The sequence below is a fragment of the Urocitellus parryii genome, chromosome 2 (assembly GCF_045843805.1).
Source record: "Urocitellus parryii isolate mUroPar1 chromosome 2, mUroPar1.hap1, whole genome shotgun sequence".
Classification (NCBI taxonomy): domain Eukaryota; kingdom Metazoa; phylum Chordata; class Mammalia; order Rodentia; family Sciuridae; genus Urocitellus; species Urocitellus parryii.
Genome location: NC_135532.1, coordinates 185,053,816 through 185,072,410, shown reverse-complemented (window position 1 = coordinate 185,072,410; position 18,595 = coordinate 185,053,816). Strand labels below are relative to the sequence as shown.

Genomic DNA, 18,595 nt, shown 5'->3' with positions numbered 1-18,595 from the left:
TAAAATACAGCACCCCTTCATGTTCAAAACACTAGAAAAACTAGGGATCACAGGAGCATATCTCAACATTGTAGAAGCTATCTATGCTAAGTCTCAGGCCAACATCATTCTAAATGGAGAAAAATTGAAAACATTCTCTCTGAAAACCAGAACAAAACAGGGATGCCCTCTTTTACCACTACTGTTTAACATAGTTCTTTAAATATTGGCCAGAGCAATTAGACAGATAAAATAAATTAAAGGGATACAGATAGGTAAAGAGTAACTCAAACTGATGACAAGATCGTATACCTAGAAGACCCCCAAAAAAAAATCCACCAGAAAACTTCTAGAACTAGTAAATGAATTCAGCAAAGTAACAGGATACAAAATCAACATTCATAAATCAGAGGCATTTCTGTATATCAATGAGAAATCCTCTGAAAGGGAAACGAGGAAAACTACCCCATTTACAATAGCCTCAAAAAAAAAAAAAAAACTTGGAATCAACAAAAGAGGTGAAAGATCTGTACAATGAAAACTACAAAACCTTAAAGAAAGAGATCATAGAAGACCTTAGAAGATGGAAAGATCTACCTTGCTTTTGAATAGTTAGAATTAATATTATCAAAATGACCATACTACCAAAAGCACTATACAGACTTAATGCAATTCTGATCAAAATCCCAATGATATTACTTATAGAAATAGAAAAAGCGGTTATGAAATTCATCTGGAAAAATAAGACCCAGAATAGCTAAAGCAATCCTTAGCAATAAGAGTGAGACAGGTGGCATCACTATAACAGACCTTAAACTATACTACAGAGCAATAATAACAAAAACAATATGGTATTGGCACCAAAATAGAGTGGGAGACTAATGGTACAGAATAGAGGACACACAGACTAACCCACATAATTACAGTTATACTAGACAAAGGCGCTATACACTTACATTGGAGAAAAGATAGTCTCTTTAACAAATGGTACTGGGAAAACTGGAAATCCATATGCAACAAAATGAAATTAAACCCCTATCTCTCACCATGCACAAAACTCAAAGTATATCAAGGATATAGGAATTAAACCAGAGATACTGTGTCTATTAGAAGAAGTAGCCCCAAATCTTCATCATATCAGACTAGGCCCCAACTTCCTTAATAAGACTCCTATAGTGTAGGAAATAAAATCAAGAATCAATAAATGGGATGGATTCAAATTAAAAAGCTTCTTAGCAAAAGAAACAATCAGTGAGGTGAATAAAGAGCCTACAATTTGGGAACAAATTTTTACCACAGGCATGTCAAATAGAGCACTAATTTCTAGGATATATAAAGAACTAAAAAATCCTAACACCAAATAAACTAATCTAATCAATAAATGGGCCACGGAACTGAACAGACACTTCTCAGAAGAAGATATACAATTAACAAACATGAAAAAATGTTCAACATCTCTAGCAATTAGAGAAATGCAAATCAAAACTACTCTTTAAGATTTCATCTCACTCCAATCAGAATGGCAGCTATTAAGAACACAAATAACAATAGTGTTGGCGAGGATATGGGGAAAAAGGCACACTCATACATTGCTGATGGTACGGCACATTAGTGCAGCCAACATGGAAAACAATATGGAGAATCCTTGGAAAACTGGGAATGGAACCACCATTTGACCCAGCTATCCCATTCCTTGGTGTATACCCAAAGGACTAAAAACAGCATACTACAGGAATACAACCACATCAATGTTTATAGCAGCACAATTCACAGTAGCTAAACTGTGGAACCAACCTAGATGCCCTTCAGTAGATGAATGGATAAAGAAAATGTGATACACACACACACACACACACACACACACACACAATGGAATATTATTGAGCATTAAAAGAGAATAAAATCATGGCATTTGCAGGTAAATGGATAGAGTTGGAGAATATAATGCTAAGTGAAGTTAGCCAATCCCTGTCAAAAAACAAATGCCAAATGTTTTCGATGATTCATAATGTGGTGGAGGGCATAGGATGATTATATGAATTCTAGGTAGGGCAAAGGGGAGGGAGGGGAACGGAGCCGTCATGGGGGTAGAAAAGACGATGGAATGAGATGGACATTATTACCGTAAATATATGTATGAGAACATGATTGGTGTGACTGTACTTTGTGTATAACCAGAGATATGAAAAATTGTGCTCTATATGTGTAATATGAATTGTAATGCATTCTATTGTCATATATAACAAAATAAAAAATTAAAGAAATTCAAAGAAATATATATATGAGAAAAAGCACAACTAAAAATCAATTAATTAATATATCTAAATACAAACATATAATAATTACTGAGAATGCCAGTGGATCCAGATATTTCAAATAAAGGGCAGAGATTATCAGACTAGGAAAAAATATACAATGGATATGCTGTCTACAAAACCCTTCTACATTAAACCTATATTTTATCTATCCATAAACATCCATCAATTAAAAGAATAGAAAAAGCCATACCATACTTATCATGGGAATGGCTGTTACTATGAGACTAAGTAGATTTCAGAGGAAGAAATATTGTCAGCAGTAAACAGAAATTTCCAAACTGTATAAGGGATTTAATTTAATCAAGAAGACATAAGGGTCTTTAAAGTTTCAGCAACCTTTAAAGAACTGCAAAACATATGAAAGAATGACTTAGGGAACCGAAAGGAGAAGCAGACAATCCATATTTATAATGGGAAATTTTAAAATTTCTATTTTAAAATTAATAGAATAAGTAGAAATTAATAGAATAAGTAGACAGAAAATCACCAAGTATATAAAACTAGGGGGGGGGCAACATGATTAATGACTTGACCTAGCTGACATTTGTAGAATACCATACCCAACTGCAAAATTTTTTCAAGTGCACTAGCACTTGAATAGATTATGTGGTGTGCCATAAAACAAATTCCACATATCAGAAAAGATGGTATAATCAGGGTAAATCTGGAGACCATCCTAATATTTGGTAGTTAAAGAATATCACAAAGAAAAATAGAAAATATTTTTAACTGAATGAAAATAAAAATATGACATTAAAATTTGTGGTTTATAATTAATTGAAGGATTTTTTTTTGTAGGGGAGGACAGTTTTGGGGATCCAACTCAGGGCCTCATGTATGTTAGGCAAGCGCTCTATCACTGAGCTACTTCCCCAGTCTTAAATCAATTTGGGAGAGTAAATTATAGCAGTAAGTACTTATATTAGGAGAGAAGAAAGATATCAAATCAGTGATTTAAATTTCTCCCTTAATTAAAGAAGTAAAAAAAGAAAAAGTAAAATAAAGTAAATTGAAGGAATAAATAATAAAGATCAAATAAAGAAGTCAAAAAAGGACAAGCAATAGAGAAAATCAAATAAACCAAACTGATTTCTTTGAAAGATGAATTAAATTGATAAATCTGAAGTGAGACTAATCAAGAAAAAAGAAGAGCCAGATAATCAATATTAGGAGAAAAATGATATCACCGTAGATTGTATAAATATTAAAATGGAAATATGCATAACCTTATGCCAGTAAATGCAACAACTTTATCTGAAATGAAAAATTTCCTTGAAAGACATAAATGGGCAAAGCTGACTCAAAAATAAATAAAAAATTTAAGTGCCATACATCTATTAAAAAATTAATTTTGAAATTTTTTTCTTTTTCCTTTTTTTTTTTTTTTTTGCAGAGGTGATACTGGGGATTGAATCCAAGGTCTTGCCATCTTAGGCAAGCACTGAACTACACCCCCCACCCCCACCCCCTTTTTTTAAAATTTTGAGACAGGATCTTGTTAATTTGCCCAGGTTGTTCTAGAATTTGCAATTCTTTAGCTTCTGCTTCCCAAGTAACTGAGATTATAGGTATTTGCTACCATACTCCTGGCTTAATTTTGTAATTAAATCTTCCTATAAAGAAACTTCAGGCCCATGTTACTTCACTGGTAAAGTATAATTAAACACTTAAGGAAGGAGTAATACCAGTTCAACACAAAAGTCTTTAGAAAATAGAGAAGGGTATACTTAACTCATTTTATGAGGCTAGGTTAATTCTGATAATAAAACCAAAGACATAAAAAAGAACACTGTAGACCAACATTCTCTTGCTGCAGGTTCATGGTCAGCCTTAGCAATGTAGTGACTCCACAATTTGGCAACACCCTGTCTCAAAATGAAAAATAAAAAGGACTAGAGATATAGCTCAGTGGTAAAGCGCCCCTGGGTAACAACAAGAATAACGGGGAGGGGGACTTCTTCATCCTCATAATCAAGGGCAACTAACATCATACTTAAAGTGGTACCAATAAAAAAATCAAACGAACAAAATCATGATCTGACTAAGCCTTCTGTACAGAAAATATAGAAGACAGAGGAATGTGTTAAATGGTTCCATGGGAATGCAGTCAGCAAAATCCAAGTAGTAGAAAACTGTAGAGTAAATGTTCTAGCTTTTACAAACAACAAACAACAACAACAACAAAAAACTTCAGGGAAATAAAGATTTGAGAAAATGAAGGCAGAACATACAGATTAAAAGAGACTTAAGAGTCACTAGCTCTAATATGTGAACTTTGTTTGGATCTTGATTCAGACAGATGAAATGTACAAAACCAAAAAATAAAAATTTCAACATTTACTAGACAATTTGAAATCCAAACACTGACTAGATATTTGATATTGAGGAATGATGATTTCTTTTTAAAAGTATGTTAATGGTATTGCAATTATGTTAAAAGGACTCATTTTTAAAAAAAATATGTAATAATTTTTATCAATGAGATATTCAGAATGTGGAATTCACTTCAGTATTATATTATGTTTCAGTGGTGGAAAAATAGCTGAGACAAGTTTGGTGATGAGTTGATCATGATGAAGCTGATTAATGAATACAATTAGAGATTGATTATTATTCTTTCTACTTTTATATACATTTTAAGTTCCCCAAATAAAAAAGTTAGAAACATCATAGGTATCTGGTATTGACCATATATATTTTGGCACATTTATGAATATTAACATTTAAGCCTCACAAAATGTGCAGGGTTTTTCAGAGATGGGAAAACAATGTCAAGAGTTTTGAAATTTGTTAATGTCATACCCAATAAGTGGCAGAGCCAAAGTTTATGACTCAGATTTATCAATGAGCTTTTCTATTTTGCTTGATGTGCTGACTCCCATATACTATGCTGTTTTGTCTTCCTGTTTCCTCTTGTGTTTTATGTGATATGTATTTCAAAGAACTTGGAGGTACCATTTCTAGTCAGTCCCATTCCTTTCCAGAAGTAGTGACTACCTGCCACCCGGTAAGACATAGGGCGTAACAGTTTACGTTTACAGTTTGGCATGTTTTTTTCCTTTTCTCACATAATTCTGGAAAAATAAACAGGCTATTTATGTAAGCAGAGAATTATTTCTTGAACTTTGTCTTTTCTATGTCACTTCTTACTGTCAGACTGGCAATTGATTGACATTTTTTTTCCCACTCACTTATGATGAGACTCTGTTGACCTAAAATATCTCTCTAATTGACATTCTTTGAAACTTCATGAACCTTATAATGCATGTAATTTTTACCTTGTGCATTTTTTTTTAACAGGCTTTGGTTGGAGAGAAGGCTTGTTATCAATCCATCAGTAGTTATGGTGGTCAGATATTTTATTTGGGGACAAAAGTAAGCTCTTTCACTTTAGTATTTGTGTGTATCAGGATAGTTGGGGCAGAATGAGGTTGCTGCTAAAGAGGGTAGTATATTGCAAAGTAGATACTGATCAGGCCTAATACAAAACTTAATGGTTAGGTAGTTATGGTATTTAGTTAATTTCTTTCCTCCACTTTTAGACCCATTTTTACTTTTGATAGGATGCTTTTTATCTTGATTCAGGGATATGCTTTGATAACTTCCCTTACTATTTGTTTTAATGATCAGGAAGATAAATGAAACCATGTATGTTATCATATAATTAAGATGGTTTTTAGCTTAGATCAGCTCGGGATACATTAAAATGCATTGAAACATTTAACTTGGAATAGAATTGTGGGAATAGAAAATTTTTGTGTATCAATATGTTCCAGTGCTTTTATTTATTTTTTTGCAATTTGTAATGGAGAAACATTTCTTTATTATTAAAATTCATCCAAAATATTGTCAAGTCAATACAGGGGGGTGAGCCTGGACTTTGTTTATTCATTGTCCATGAGGTTAACTCCTTGGATTGTAGTCTTATTGGCCTTTAAATATTTAGCTTACTCTTTAATGTGAGCTTTTGGAGACCCTTTAGTAAATTCTAAGAGATACTTCTAACTGTAGTGTGAAATGTTTTTACTTAGAGGGATCTAAAATGAGATGACTTGGACAGTTGTGTCTCCTAAACAACGTTAAGATGGTTATTTTAATTTTCTTCTCTTTAATTTTCTAGTCTGTTTATGTAATGATGCTGAGGAGCTGGAGAGAGGTGAGTTCAAAGTAATTTTATAGGTTAGAGTATCTTAATAATTGCTTTGGCTTTGCTGAAGATTGGTGCTTTTTAATTTCAGAAGTATACATAAAAATGATTATAACTGTTAGGTACATGGTTTGCTAAAACTTATTGTATAAATTAGAATTAAATTTGGCTACATGATCAGGAATTTCACAATAATATTGGCATACACAAGGTTTCTCTCTTATATAAAATGAATTTGGAGATAGGCAGCCTGTGGCTAGTATGGGTGCTCCATGGTCTTAAGTATGCTCCCTGTTATACCATCTTTTAATGAATTCTAGACTAAAGATCATTTTATAGTCAGGTGTGGTTGCCAGAACTTCAGCTGTTAAGTCTATGTTCTAGGAAGGAGGAAAGAGAAAATAAAGGCTGGCTATCTTTTAAGGATACATCATGGAAATACCAGAAGACACTCCACTTATCATTGATGAGAGTTTAATTACATTGCCTCAAGTAGCTACAAGGGAGTCTTAGAAAGTTCCTTTAGCTGGTGAGTTCAGATATACTTGTGACTTATACTAAGGAGGTGAGAGTGAATAGATGTTGTGGTAAACAACTCTCCATTTCTGCTACATTGACATTCTGGATAGATAGCAAATTCTGGATAGCTAGCAGGTAGAATAGGAATTTGACTAGTGGTTGGTCAGACAAAGGGATCTAGCTTTATTTTATTTATTTATTTTAGAGAGTGGATCATCTCCTGAAACAAGATTGTCTTACAGAAGCCTTGGCTCTTGCATGGTCCTTCCATGAAGGAAAAGCAAAAGCTGTAGTGGGTAAGCAAATAAATAGAGGGTATAGAAATTGATATGTCACTTCTTGAAATTCTTTCATAAGAAAAAATTATTATGAAAGCAGAAGGGGGATGTTCATTGTAGCTGTCTGGGCCAATATTTTGAGACTAAGGCTTGTTATAATTGTATCTGTTCTTAGCAAAGGATGTAAAGAGACTAGCAGAACACAGGCTCACTACTGAACACATGTTACTAACTTTTGTTTTTATGTTGGATTTTGTTTCTCTGCAGGATTATCAGGGGATGCCAGTAAACGAAAGGCTGTCGTGGCAGATCGGGTGAGTACTTTAATGTAGTCTTCACTAGGGTGCAGTACATATTTGCTTCATATTTGCTAATATTTTGCACATGATTAAGTAATTGGTTATAGTCATGGAGGAAGTATATAAGATACTTGTCAGGTTATAATTCTGTGGTGTCATCTTTAATGCTTTTTAAGTTTCCTTATCATGTACCCCCTCTTCACTCTCATATGAAAATAATAAAATAGTACCATAGTCAAAAGACAGCAGAAAGGAAGAGGAAAACCCTGGGATTTGGATTCATGAATGATTTGCTCATCCATACTTTTTAGAGCAAAACTTGGCAGCTTCAGTTTTTTAATTTCCTGAGAAATATAGATAGTATTGAGGTTTAGAAATATGGAAATATTTCTTAGGAGAGATTAGGAAATTAGTACTAGCCCTGATGCTGAAAGAATTTATGCTACACTTAAAAACAGGAAATAAAACCACTAAATATTCTAATTGTATTTTTAATAAAATAACAAAGCCTGTTTCTATATTATTTAGGAGGAACACATGTATTAAGTTTTGAAAAACTTGGCAGGTATATTTTGATTTCTATGTCAGGCTCTTTTCTTTACAGATGGTAGAAATCCTATTCCACTATGCAGATAGAGCTCTGAAAAAGTGCCCAGACCAGGGGAAAATCCAAGTGATGGAGCAGCACTTTCAGGTACACCTGTACATGTGCTTTCAGTAGACAGTGAAATGAATGGGTTGAATACTGCTTTTTTATATTACTTGAGATCATGACTTTTGTGTTTGGGTTAAACATTTTTTAGTTTTCAAAGTTTTGTTTCAGGGCTGTGAGATATTCTACATGATTAAATTTTGAAGAATTAGGTATGTAGTCAAATTGGACCAGATGAGTAAAATGTCATGGAGTGTTGCTTAGGGCTTAGCTATTAGATGCTGTGTGGAAGGGAAGAATGTATGCATGAGGGGACACACCTATAAATTGCCACCTTACAGTGGATGACACCTTACTGATGACTAACCTTTGTTAACTAGGAGAAAAAATATTCTCTTAAGATTTAAATTTAGTTCTTCTAGGAGCACCTGTGACTGAAAAATAGATTAGTTACAAAAAGAAAAATCTACAGAATATGATAATTAAAAGACCTTTTGTTTATTTTGGAACTTGATGAAAATGAAAGCCAAGGAACAATTTAAAGATATGTATATTTTATTGTGTGAGTTTTCCTATTTGCTGTGATTTCCAGTTAAAATTGTTGCAAATCTGTTTTTCTTCCCCCATTACCGATAGTTCCCTCCTCTTCCCGTACCTTCTCTTTTAACAAATACAGGGGACAGCATATTTTCTAAGAAAAGCCAGATGTGAGTCACATATGGTCTCTATCACATATTCGTCTTTCTTTCTTTTTTTTTTCTTGGTGCTAGGGATTGATCCTAGAACCTTCCACATGCTAAGTATATGGTCTACCACTGAGCTACACCCCATCTCTTTCCCTTTTTTAAAACAACCTTTTAAAAATGTAAAAACCAGGCTGGGGATGTGGCTCAAGCGGTAGCGCGCTCGCCTGGCATGCGTGCGGCCCGGGTTTGATCCTCAGCACCACATTCCAACAAAGATGTTGTGTCCGCCGAGAACTAAAAAATAAATATTAAAAATTCTCTCTCTCTCTCTCTCTCTCTCTCTCTCTCTCTCTCTCTCTCTCTCCCTCTCTCCCCTCTCTCACTCTCTCTTTAAAAAAATGTAAAAACCATTTTTGGCTGTGAACTATACAGAAACAGTGAGCAAGATTTGGTCCATAGGCTAACGTATGTGTCCTCTGGTCTAATATGTATGAGGCGCTGGGCAGTAGTAAGTAAATATACATGATCTTTGTAATCTTACTGTTTGCAATTCAGTCAAAAATTTTTCTTATATATTCATGGAAATTTTAGAAGAAATTCAGGGATTTTGAAGTTTTGTGGAACAGGCATGTTTTTGTCTTTTTATATCTCCATTTGATGTTTATAACTTTGGAACACAAGGATAGACATGGCAATTAGGAGTTGGATGGTATCAGAGGAGCATTTGGTTTCTTGAACTGTACTGTTTAATGTACATATAAATGTTTTTATATGCTAATGCAATACCGATAAAAAATAAAATACTTAACAGGAATATACCTATCACCAAGAAGTGTTAGGACAGTATTCATGAAAGATTCTGGCCACTGGAAAATGCTTTGTTGAAAACAAATATCTAATAAGGAAAGCTAGGAGGAACTAGGAGAGAAAAAGAGAGAGAAAGAGAGAGAGAGAGAGAGAGAGAGAGAGAGAGAGAAGAATATAGAAGCCAGCATGTTGGAGAAAAATGTAGAGAGGGTTTTTCTAAAAAAAGAAAGGAACAGAATAATGTTCCATTGTAAAAATTACTTCAAGAATTTCAGCATGATGGGGACTGTAGATGATGGTTTCTAATATAGGTTTGTAAAACTTACAAACCTATATTATATTATAGAGGGCTGAAGATGTGGCTCGTGGTAGAGTACTTGCCTAGCATGTGTGAGATTCTGGGTTTGATCCCCAACACCACCAAAGGGGGGAAAATCCCCCAAAACAAAAACAAACAAACAAAAAGTCTTAGAAACAGACTATAGTAGTAATGTATTCTGTAGTCATCTACTTATCTTTTAGAAGTCTCATTGAGTATCTGATTTTGATAATTTTTGACTTATCAGTGATTTGATAAGGTAAAGGAAACAGAGGAGAAGACCATTATTCTGGGTTTAATTTTTACAAGTGATTGGCAAGCAGAAGGGATAGATTCTTGAGAGAAAAATCAGCTTATAATAACAATGAAAAGTTCACTGAGCATAAATTTTGTGTTTCAGAAAGCATATATTTCAGGAAAAAATATGGGCTCAATCTTATGACTATAGTTTCCAAAAAAGAATGGTGTTCACATATAACAAAAAAATTCTAAAGTTTTGATGTAACATGAACAATCCAAGATGAAAAGAAAGGAGGGGGAATGTTAAGAATCTGTCTGCAAATCACAGAAAATCAACAAATATGCAGAGAGGTATATAATTAAAGATAATGTGCCAAAAAGAATCATAAACCTGTAAGGCTATCAGAAAGAGAGTGGCCTTGTCCATTTTGGGCCTACCAAAATTCTAAGGGGTAAAAAAAGAAAGAGATTTTTAGCAAAGATTCACTGAGTACATACTATTTGTGCCAGTATCATGCGAAGTAACATTCATTTTCATTTACTTTGTACAACCACTCAATGATATAGTTATTGTTTTTATCCTCATTTTATAGATGAAGAAACTTAGAAGTTAGGTTATTTTCCAATGTAATATTGCTATTAAGTGATGGAACTGGGCTCAATCTGACTTTAAAGCCCAGCTTTTAACTGATCATTATATCATACTTCTATTTTCAGAATAAGCACAAGAAAAAAATGGGTGAGAAAGGGCAATGTTAATAGATGATCAAGGATGATAATTCCAGGCTGGGTGTACTGGCATACATCTGTAATCTCAGTGACTTGGGAGACTGAGGCATTAGAAGTGCAAGTTCAAGTCCAACCTCAGCAACTTAATGGAGGCCTAAGCAACTTAGTGAGACCCTGCCTCAAAAAAATAAAAATTTAAAAAGACGGGGACATATCTCAGTGGTAAAGCACCCCTGGGTTAAATCTCCAGTACCAAAAGAAAAAAGGAATAGTTCCAGCTAACAGCTACATTTTCTGTTTTCTAAACATCTGATGCTCACTGTGTGGCAGGCACTATTAGAAGCCCTTTGTTTTGGTCTATTTTGTGTTGCTATAACAACATACCTTAGCCTGGTAACTTTATAAAGAAAAGAGCTTCACTTAGCTTGCAATTCTGAAGATACAGGAGTATGGTGCTGGCATCTGCCTGGTTTCAGTGAGGGCCTCATGGCAGATGGCATTACAATGGTGTGACTGTGTGAGAAACTGGCAAGTAGTGCATGTCGAAGAGAGATGGAGGAGAGATTATAGGCTTCTTATAACAACCTGTTCACATGTGTTCCTGGAAGAACAGCATTAATCTCTCTTGAAGACCTGTTCATCTCCCACCAGACCTAAACATTGCCACACTGGGGCCAGGCTTCCAGCGCATGAACCTTTGGGGGACACACCAAAACCATTTCCAAACCAAAACATCCTTGATACATATTAACTCATTAATTCCAATCATAACTCTCTAAGATAGGTACTGTTGTTACTCACACTTAGAAATGACATTAAAGGCATAGAGGTTAAATAATTTGTTCCAGGTCACACAACTAATAAATGATAGAGCTGGGATTTGGATCCAAGCATTTGGGCTTCAAGGTCCTCATCTGGAGTGCTATATTGTACTATAGAACAACAACTTCTTATTTTGCCTCTTTTTCATAAGCCCAAAGAATGATTTTAAAGTGGGAGAATCCAAAGAAGTATATTTTAAAGTTGAAGTCTAGTATATGTGATGTATGTGATTGCATTATGATTGCTTACATTTTAAGATGTGGAATTGTAACCCTGGGTACTATTGGAATAGTCTGAGTCACCTTAGTAATTTGTAAGTCACTTTGGATCAGTTTTCAGAGAGGACTCTCTGAATTCAGAGTGGATATCTAGGCAGGGGAGACACAATTTATTTCATTCAAGAGGACAGTTTTCTTCTGGAAATGGTGATCTTTAGCCTGTTATGTTGAATGAAATGTGTGCAGTTAGCTACAAATCTATTGTTTTAACCATTTAATTATAAACTAACCTTAGAATAGTTATTTTATTTGACTCCTAAAGTATCTTTTTAAAGAGAGTAGATTTAGAAAACAGTTGGCTAAAACTCCAATGTAGTTTGTGCACATTTTTGATTAGTTTACTTCAAAACCGTGTTAAGATCATATAATTGCCTCTTTGAAAAGAATATGAGGATAGTGTATTCAGGAGATGCCCATGACATAACATCTTGATTTCATTAAAGGATTTGTCTGATTTTTCCGTTATCCACATGACTGAAATAGATTTGTAAATACTAAACAGATTTGCAGCTAGATAAACATCTTTACTCAAAGAATTATTTGGTGGCTTAGTGTTAATTACATCTTAGTGCTCTTTCATACATAAAATTTTTTAGAAATATTTTATTTTCTAGTTGTAGTTGGGCATAATACCTTTATTTTATTTTTATGTGGTGCTGAGGATCAAACCCAGGGCCTCACACATGCTAGGCGAGCGCTCTTCTGCTGAGCCACAACTCCAGCCCCTCATACCTAAGTTTTTATAATTGATTTGGTTGTAGATTTAGCAGGTGCCCTGTCAGATTTAGATAACACCAAGAATCAAAGTTCAAAATGACCTTGACAAGAATCATTATGGAATTAAACTTAACAAGGATAAGCCTTAAGACTTGCATTAGATTAAAGCATAAACTGTGAGTACTAAAGTAGGAAGATCTAACTGGATAGGATTTTAGTTGACCACCAATTTATTATGAGCCAGTAGTGTGTTCAAGCTCACATAAAGAACAATAGGAGTACCACTGGGTTTCCTCTTGGAAATGGAGCCTCTAAGGTATTTCATGAGCTATTGGCAAACTAAGCTATGTTCCACAGCTGGGACGGTGGAAGGTTTTAAAAGCAGTTAAAATATAATACGGACTCATGTAATCTGAGGTGAAAGTAACATGCCTGCCTAAAGGTGATGAAGGGTGGCTTTATGGAATTCACTGTATTACTGCAGAGGGAAATCTGGTAAGAGTGGGTAGAAATTAGGAGATGGCACATTTCAGTTAGAATGACCTGCTGCTGATGTAACAGCTCTTGGACTCATGCTTCTCCTATTTCAAATGCATTCCCAATAGAGGAAGGACTTCCAACTGACGAGGAGTGTTTTTAAAAGACTTCCTTTGCTGGGTAAGAAGAACTGAGATGCTGTGTCAGTGTCAAGAAACTATTATTGGAAACAGATAACCTCTAATCCAGTTAGTTGAAATTCCTAGGCAGACTGTTTCTGTTAGAATACTAGAATTGGTATTTTACCAGCAGATGGCACTCCTGCTTCTTCGACTTTGGTGAGCAGCCTCATCTGTCTCCTATAGTCAGAATACACAATGCTATGCAGTACTTCTGCCTTCCTACAAAGATCAATCAGTATTTTGTCCTGTCTTAGAGAAAATAGTTTGGGGATCTTGTGGTAATTTTGACTTCTATTTATTTCAGAAAAAAATCCTGAACCTATAATCTTAAATTATTTGTATAATAGCAGGTAGAATCAAAAGAATTAACATGTTCTCTGTCGTATACATCTTGAGATTCACGTAATCTTGTGGTTTTGCTACATCTGCATTCATATATATGCAGGTATTTTCTTTCCATACTTAAACAAAGTCAAACAATAAAACATCTCTTCCTTGCCTCACACCATCCCTGATATCCTTAGGGCTCTTGTTTGCACATTCTTTACAGAGCCAGAGTTGTCTCCATTTCCTCACCTCCTTCTCATTCTGTAAACTTACACCATCTATATAAATTCTGTAGATCTTTTTGGTCCTCAGCAGCATTCAGCACATTAATAACTTCTCAAAACAGTCTGTCCCTTTGCTTCTTTGGTATCATACTTTCCAATCCCCCCCCATCTTTTCGGTCACTTATTGGCTTTATTATCTCTTCCTTCTCTTCTCCTTAACCCATAAAGGTTTGTATTTTTCACAAGGTTCTTTTGTTTTTCTATTAGTGTTTCTTTATATTTCCAGTTACCATTTGCTTTAAAATCATTTGAAGATATTAGTTAAAAATACTTTTTATCAAGTTTTTTCCCATACCTGCTGAATCTGATTATCTGGGTTTGGTGGCCAGGACTTGTAATAAGTGTCTAAGGTGACTCCTAAGCACATGAAAGTCTTAAGGATCATTGTTTTACATTCTCTTTCTACGCAGTATAGGTAATTATAATATAATAACTATATAACCAATGTCTCTAACTGAGGTTACTCTTCTGAGTTCCGAATTCTGTATGGTCAGTTGACCATTTACAACTCTGCTTCAATGTTTTATAGGTATCTCAATCTCATGAATATTTCCTTCACAAAACCCTTTTCACAATCCCAATTTTAGTGAATTGATCCACCATTCACCTAAAGCAGTTCTTGCTTTCTACTCACTCCATGTTTCTATACTGCCTCCTGACCATTTCTCTCATCTGTTTATATCATCCTTCTGTTTTGCCTCTGTCCTGGTCCATTTGTCCATCATCGCTCTTAGTACATTACAGTAACCCCCTAATTGATCTCCCTGTACATGTTATTACTGCACTTTATTCCATTTTCCACACAACCCAAGAAAAATATATATCATCTAGATATGATGCTCCCTAATTTAAAAATATTTTAAGGATTTCCCATTGTTCCTGGAGTAAAAACGAGATTCCTCAACAGTTTCTATGGCCTTACATGATATAACCTTGAATAACTGCTACTAATTCTCTCTGTATTCCCACCATATTAAAGTTCTTTGTGTCCCCATTCTCTCTTAACTCACAGTCTTTGCCCATGGTATTCTCTCTGCATAAAACAATCCATCCTCACTTCTTTTTAACTCATCTAGCTCCTATTTATTTTCAAGTCTCAGCTTAATTGATTCTCCCAGTTTCAGTCAGCTCATTTCTTTTATAAAGACTAAGCACTGAAATTACTCATTCAGTGTCACTCTTACGCAGCTACACTATATAAGTTCAAGGACCATGTCTGATTTTTGTCACTGCTGTATTCCCAGCATCTGGTTGAGTGACTTTGATAAATATTTGTTGAAGGAATTTTTAGAAATATAAAAACTTGTGTTGTATACAGTGTTTGCTTTGGGAGTATGTTTCAAATCTAACTCTAAGAGATCAAACTGGGAGTCAAACAGAGACCTTGACATTTACAACATAAATGCCCATAATCATGGCTAATATTATTGTGTGCTATAAGCCTGACAACTATTTTATTAAATCCTTATAATTGAGGGGAAGTTTTTAATATTTATCTCATTTTATAGATGAGTAAATAGATATACAGAGAGGTTGAGTAACTTGCCTAATATCATAGAAGCCAGTAAATAGAACCACAGTAGACACCCAGGCTGTCTGGTTCAGGAACCATGACTTGACCTATCCTGTTCTGTCCTATCCTACCTTATACTGTGTTTTATCTACAATATTTCTTTGATAATCTCAAATCAGTATATTGTCATATGGGCTCACTTTTTAACCAGTATTTTATTTTTTATTGGGTCTTTTTAGTTATATATGACAGTAGAATTCATTTTGATATAATATAGCTCACTTTGAAATAGAGAAGACTAAGTAGTTTATGAGTTTTGGGAAGATAATGAAATATATTTTTAAAAAGTGAAAATATAACAATCAATTTTAGGATAATTATGATAAACATACTTGAATGATTGATTTGAATTGCTAATAGTGTTTTCAAACTCAGAAGCTGGTCAGTTAATGGTGGCAACAATATTTCAGGTTACTTTATGTGCCATATATATATATTTCTAGAACAAGGTAGAGGTATGACTATATATGAGTCATTTTAATAATGTGAACCAAACTAAAAGGATTTTTAAAATAATATTATCTTAATGAAGATAAAAGATCTTAATGAAGCCTATGTTAATCTATACCAACCTCTTCTTGGAGCTTCATTTAAAATTTCCATGAGACTTAATCATTGAAGGTCATTATTATAGCACTGTGAGCTTATATTTTTTTTGCATTAAGAGGTCAGGGCCAATAGTGAACAGTGACTGAAAGCCAAACAGAATGAGGTGTTAGGAGTTCTCTTTGTCTAACTGATGCTTCCCCTGAAATTATCTGAGGAAAGGACAACAGTGTTGATTTCTAGCACCCTACTCTCTCCCTGAGCCTCCATTCAAATATTGATTCTGGGGAGTCAGGTCTTTTCCTAAAGGTTATTTTATCATTATAACTGGAAAAAAGGAAAAATACACACATGAACACATACAAAGAAATATCCATATCTGAATAGCACCACTGCTAAGGGTGTGTGTATACTAATATAAGGAATACTAGCTGCTGAACTCTGACAGCTCATGGAGATCTATCTGTGTCTTGTGCAAGCACACTCACAGTGACTATCAGTTAAAATTTTGAATCATTTTCAAAGAGTCAAGTTTTTATTACCTGGATGACTTTTTGAATATAAATTAAGAGAATTAATGCCATTGCTCCAAAAAAGTAAAGGAATTTGCATCTGTTCTCATTTCTTTTCAGATCATCCCTATAAAATAAGGAAGGCATAGATTATCTCTTCACTTGGTAGATGTTAAGATAGTCACAGTGCAATGAAATAATCTATTCAGTCACTCAAACAATGACAGGCTTAAATTTAGGTTTTCCGTCAGCTCAGTTCTTTATTCTCATATCCATATTGCCCTCTTTCATAAATCTTAAATATATACAAATATCTAACATGAGAAGCAGTCTGTTTCGGCCAATTGAGGGAAGTACATTAAAGAAGAGACTAAGGAAGTATATTATTTCCTTTTTTCTTTTTCTTTCTTTTCTTTTTTTTTTTTTTTTTTTTTTTTTACTTGAATACAAAAAACCCCAGTCATTTCTTGCTGTCATTTCTTGGTTGTTGAAGTAGTCTCTTCAAGAAAAGCTTAGAACAGAGTTCTTCAAGTAATTGGATTTTCAGATTGTTGTTCTTCAGCTTTTAGTTGGAAAAAATATTTTGGCCTTCATTAAGGATCTTGGAAATACTGTTCTGTTATCTTCTGACATTGAATGTCACTGTGGAAAAATCAGAGGCTAGCCTGACTTTTTCCTTCTCGTAAATGGCAATTTTTTTCTTGATTGTTTTTTTTTTTTTTTTAAATCCAGTCATTTTACTGCTTTGGGTCTCAATATATCATTTTAGGCCATTTCCACCTAGCCCATGATGTACTTTAAATGTTAGATTTAAGTCTTTTTATTTTAGAAAGACTTTATCTTAAATTATATGTTGAGTTACTTGTTCGGTTCCATTGTTGTAATTTTCTGATTCAGGGATTCCAGCTGTGCATATATTGATGTTTCCCCTTCTCCCTCTCCTTCTTCTCTCTTTCACTCTCCTTCCATTTCTCTTTCCTTTTTTTTCCCTCTCTCTTCCTTCACCACCAAATGCTTCACTCACCACCCCATTCTCTGCAGACTGAATCCCACCTGCCATTGTACTTACTAGCAAATCAGGAAGATAAACACTCTATAAGATACCAGTTGTGTCCTAATTGCTAAATACAATAAACATTTTTCAGATCTTATTCATTCTCAGTGCTGTTTTAAACAGTGGTGACCAGTCACCTTTTCTTCTTTCTATTTATTTTATTACCTTAAGTTCTTGGTATCCTGTAGGTGGCCTGCTGTGTGCTCTTCTCATTTTCCTCTGTGGCTATTCCTGAGTAGGATTTTATTTCCATCTTCTGACCATCTTATAAATATTGGTCTTTCTCAGGAGTAAGTCCATTGTTGACTGCTTTTTGTCTTTCTCTGTTGTCCCTGAACAGTTTTGCTTATTACCTTGTTTTCTTTGATTACCTAGAAATCTGTAATTCTAATCCAGATATTTCAGGTTACTGTAGGAAGAGCACTCCTAATCCAAAAATCCCAAATCTGAAATGATCCAAATCCAAAAAGTTTTGAGTGCTGACATAATACAACAAGTAAATTCCACACCTGACCTCATATGATGTGTTGTAGTAAAAATGTAGGTACACTAAAAATATTGTATAAAATACCTTCAGACTATCTGTATAAGGTATATTGAAGCATAAATGAATTTTGGGTTTAGACCTTGGTCACATCCCTAAGATATCTCATTATATATGTGCAGCTATTTCAGAATTTTAAAAAAAATCTGAAATTCAAAATGCTTGTGGTTCTAAACATTTCAGCTAAGGGACACTCAACATGTGTATCCAGTTGTTATTCAGTATCCAGGTAAAGATGTTTCTCAAATCTACTATGGCCCAAATTGCACTTGGCTTATTTCTTCTAATACCTTCTCCCTTATTTCT

The 18,595-nt window shown here is 34.3% G+C and overlaps 1 protein-coding gene across 1 annotated transcript in view; it reads left to right on the top strand.

Moving 5' to 3' along the window:
* Positions 1-18,595, top strand: part of Vps8 (VPS8 subunit of CORVET complex) — a 253,801-nt gene that overhangs the window by 57,340 nt on the left and 177,866 nt on the right. Inside the window, exons 16-20 of the mRNA XM_077795024.1 lie at positions 5,598-5,672; positions 6,418-6,453; positions 7,169-7,259; positions 7,509-7,555; positions 8,145-8,234. Coding sequence (XP_077651150.1) covers positions 5,598-5,672; positions 6,418-6,453; positions 7,169-7,259; positions 7,509-7,555; positions 8,145-8,234 — 339 coding nt within the window. The remainder of the gene's footprint in view (positions 1-5,597; positions 5,673-6,417; positions 6,454-7,168; positions 7,260-7,508; positions 7,556-8,144; positions 8,235-18,595) is intronic.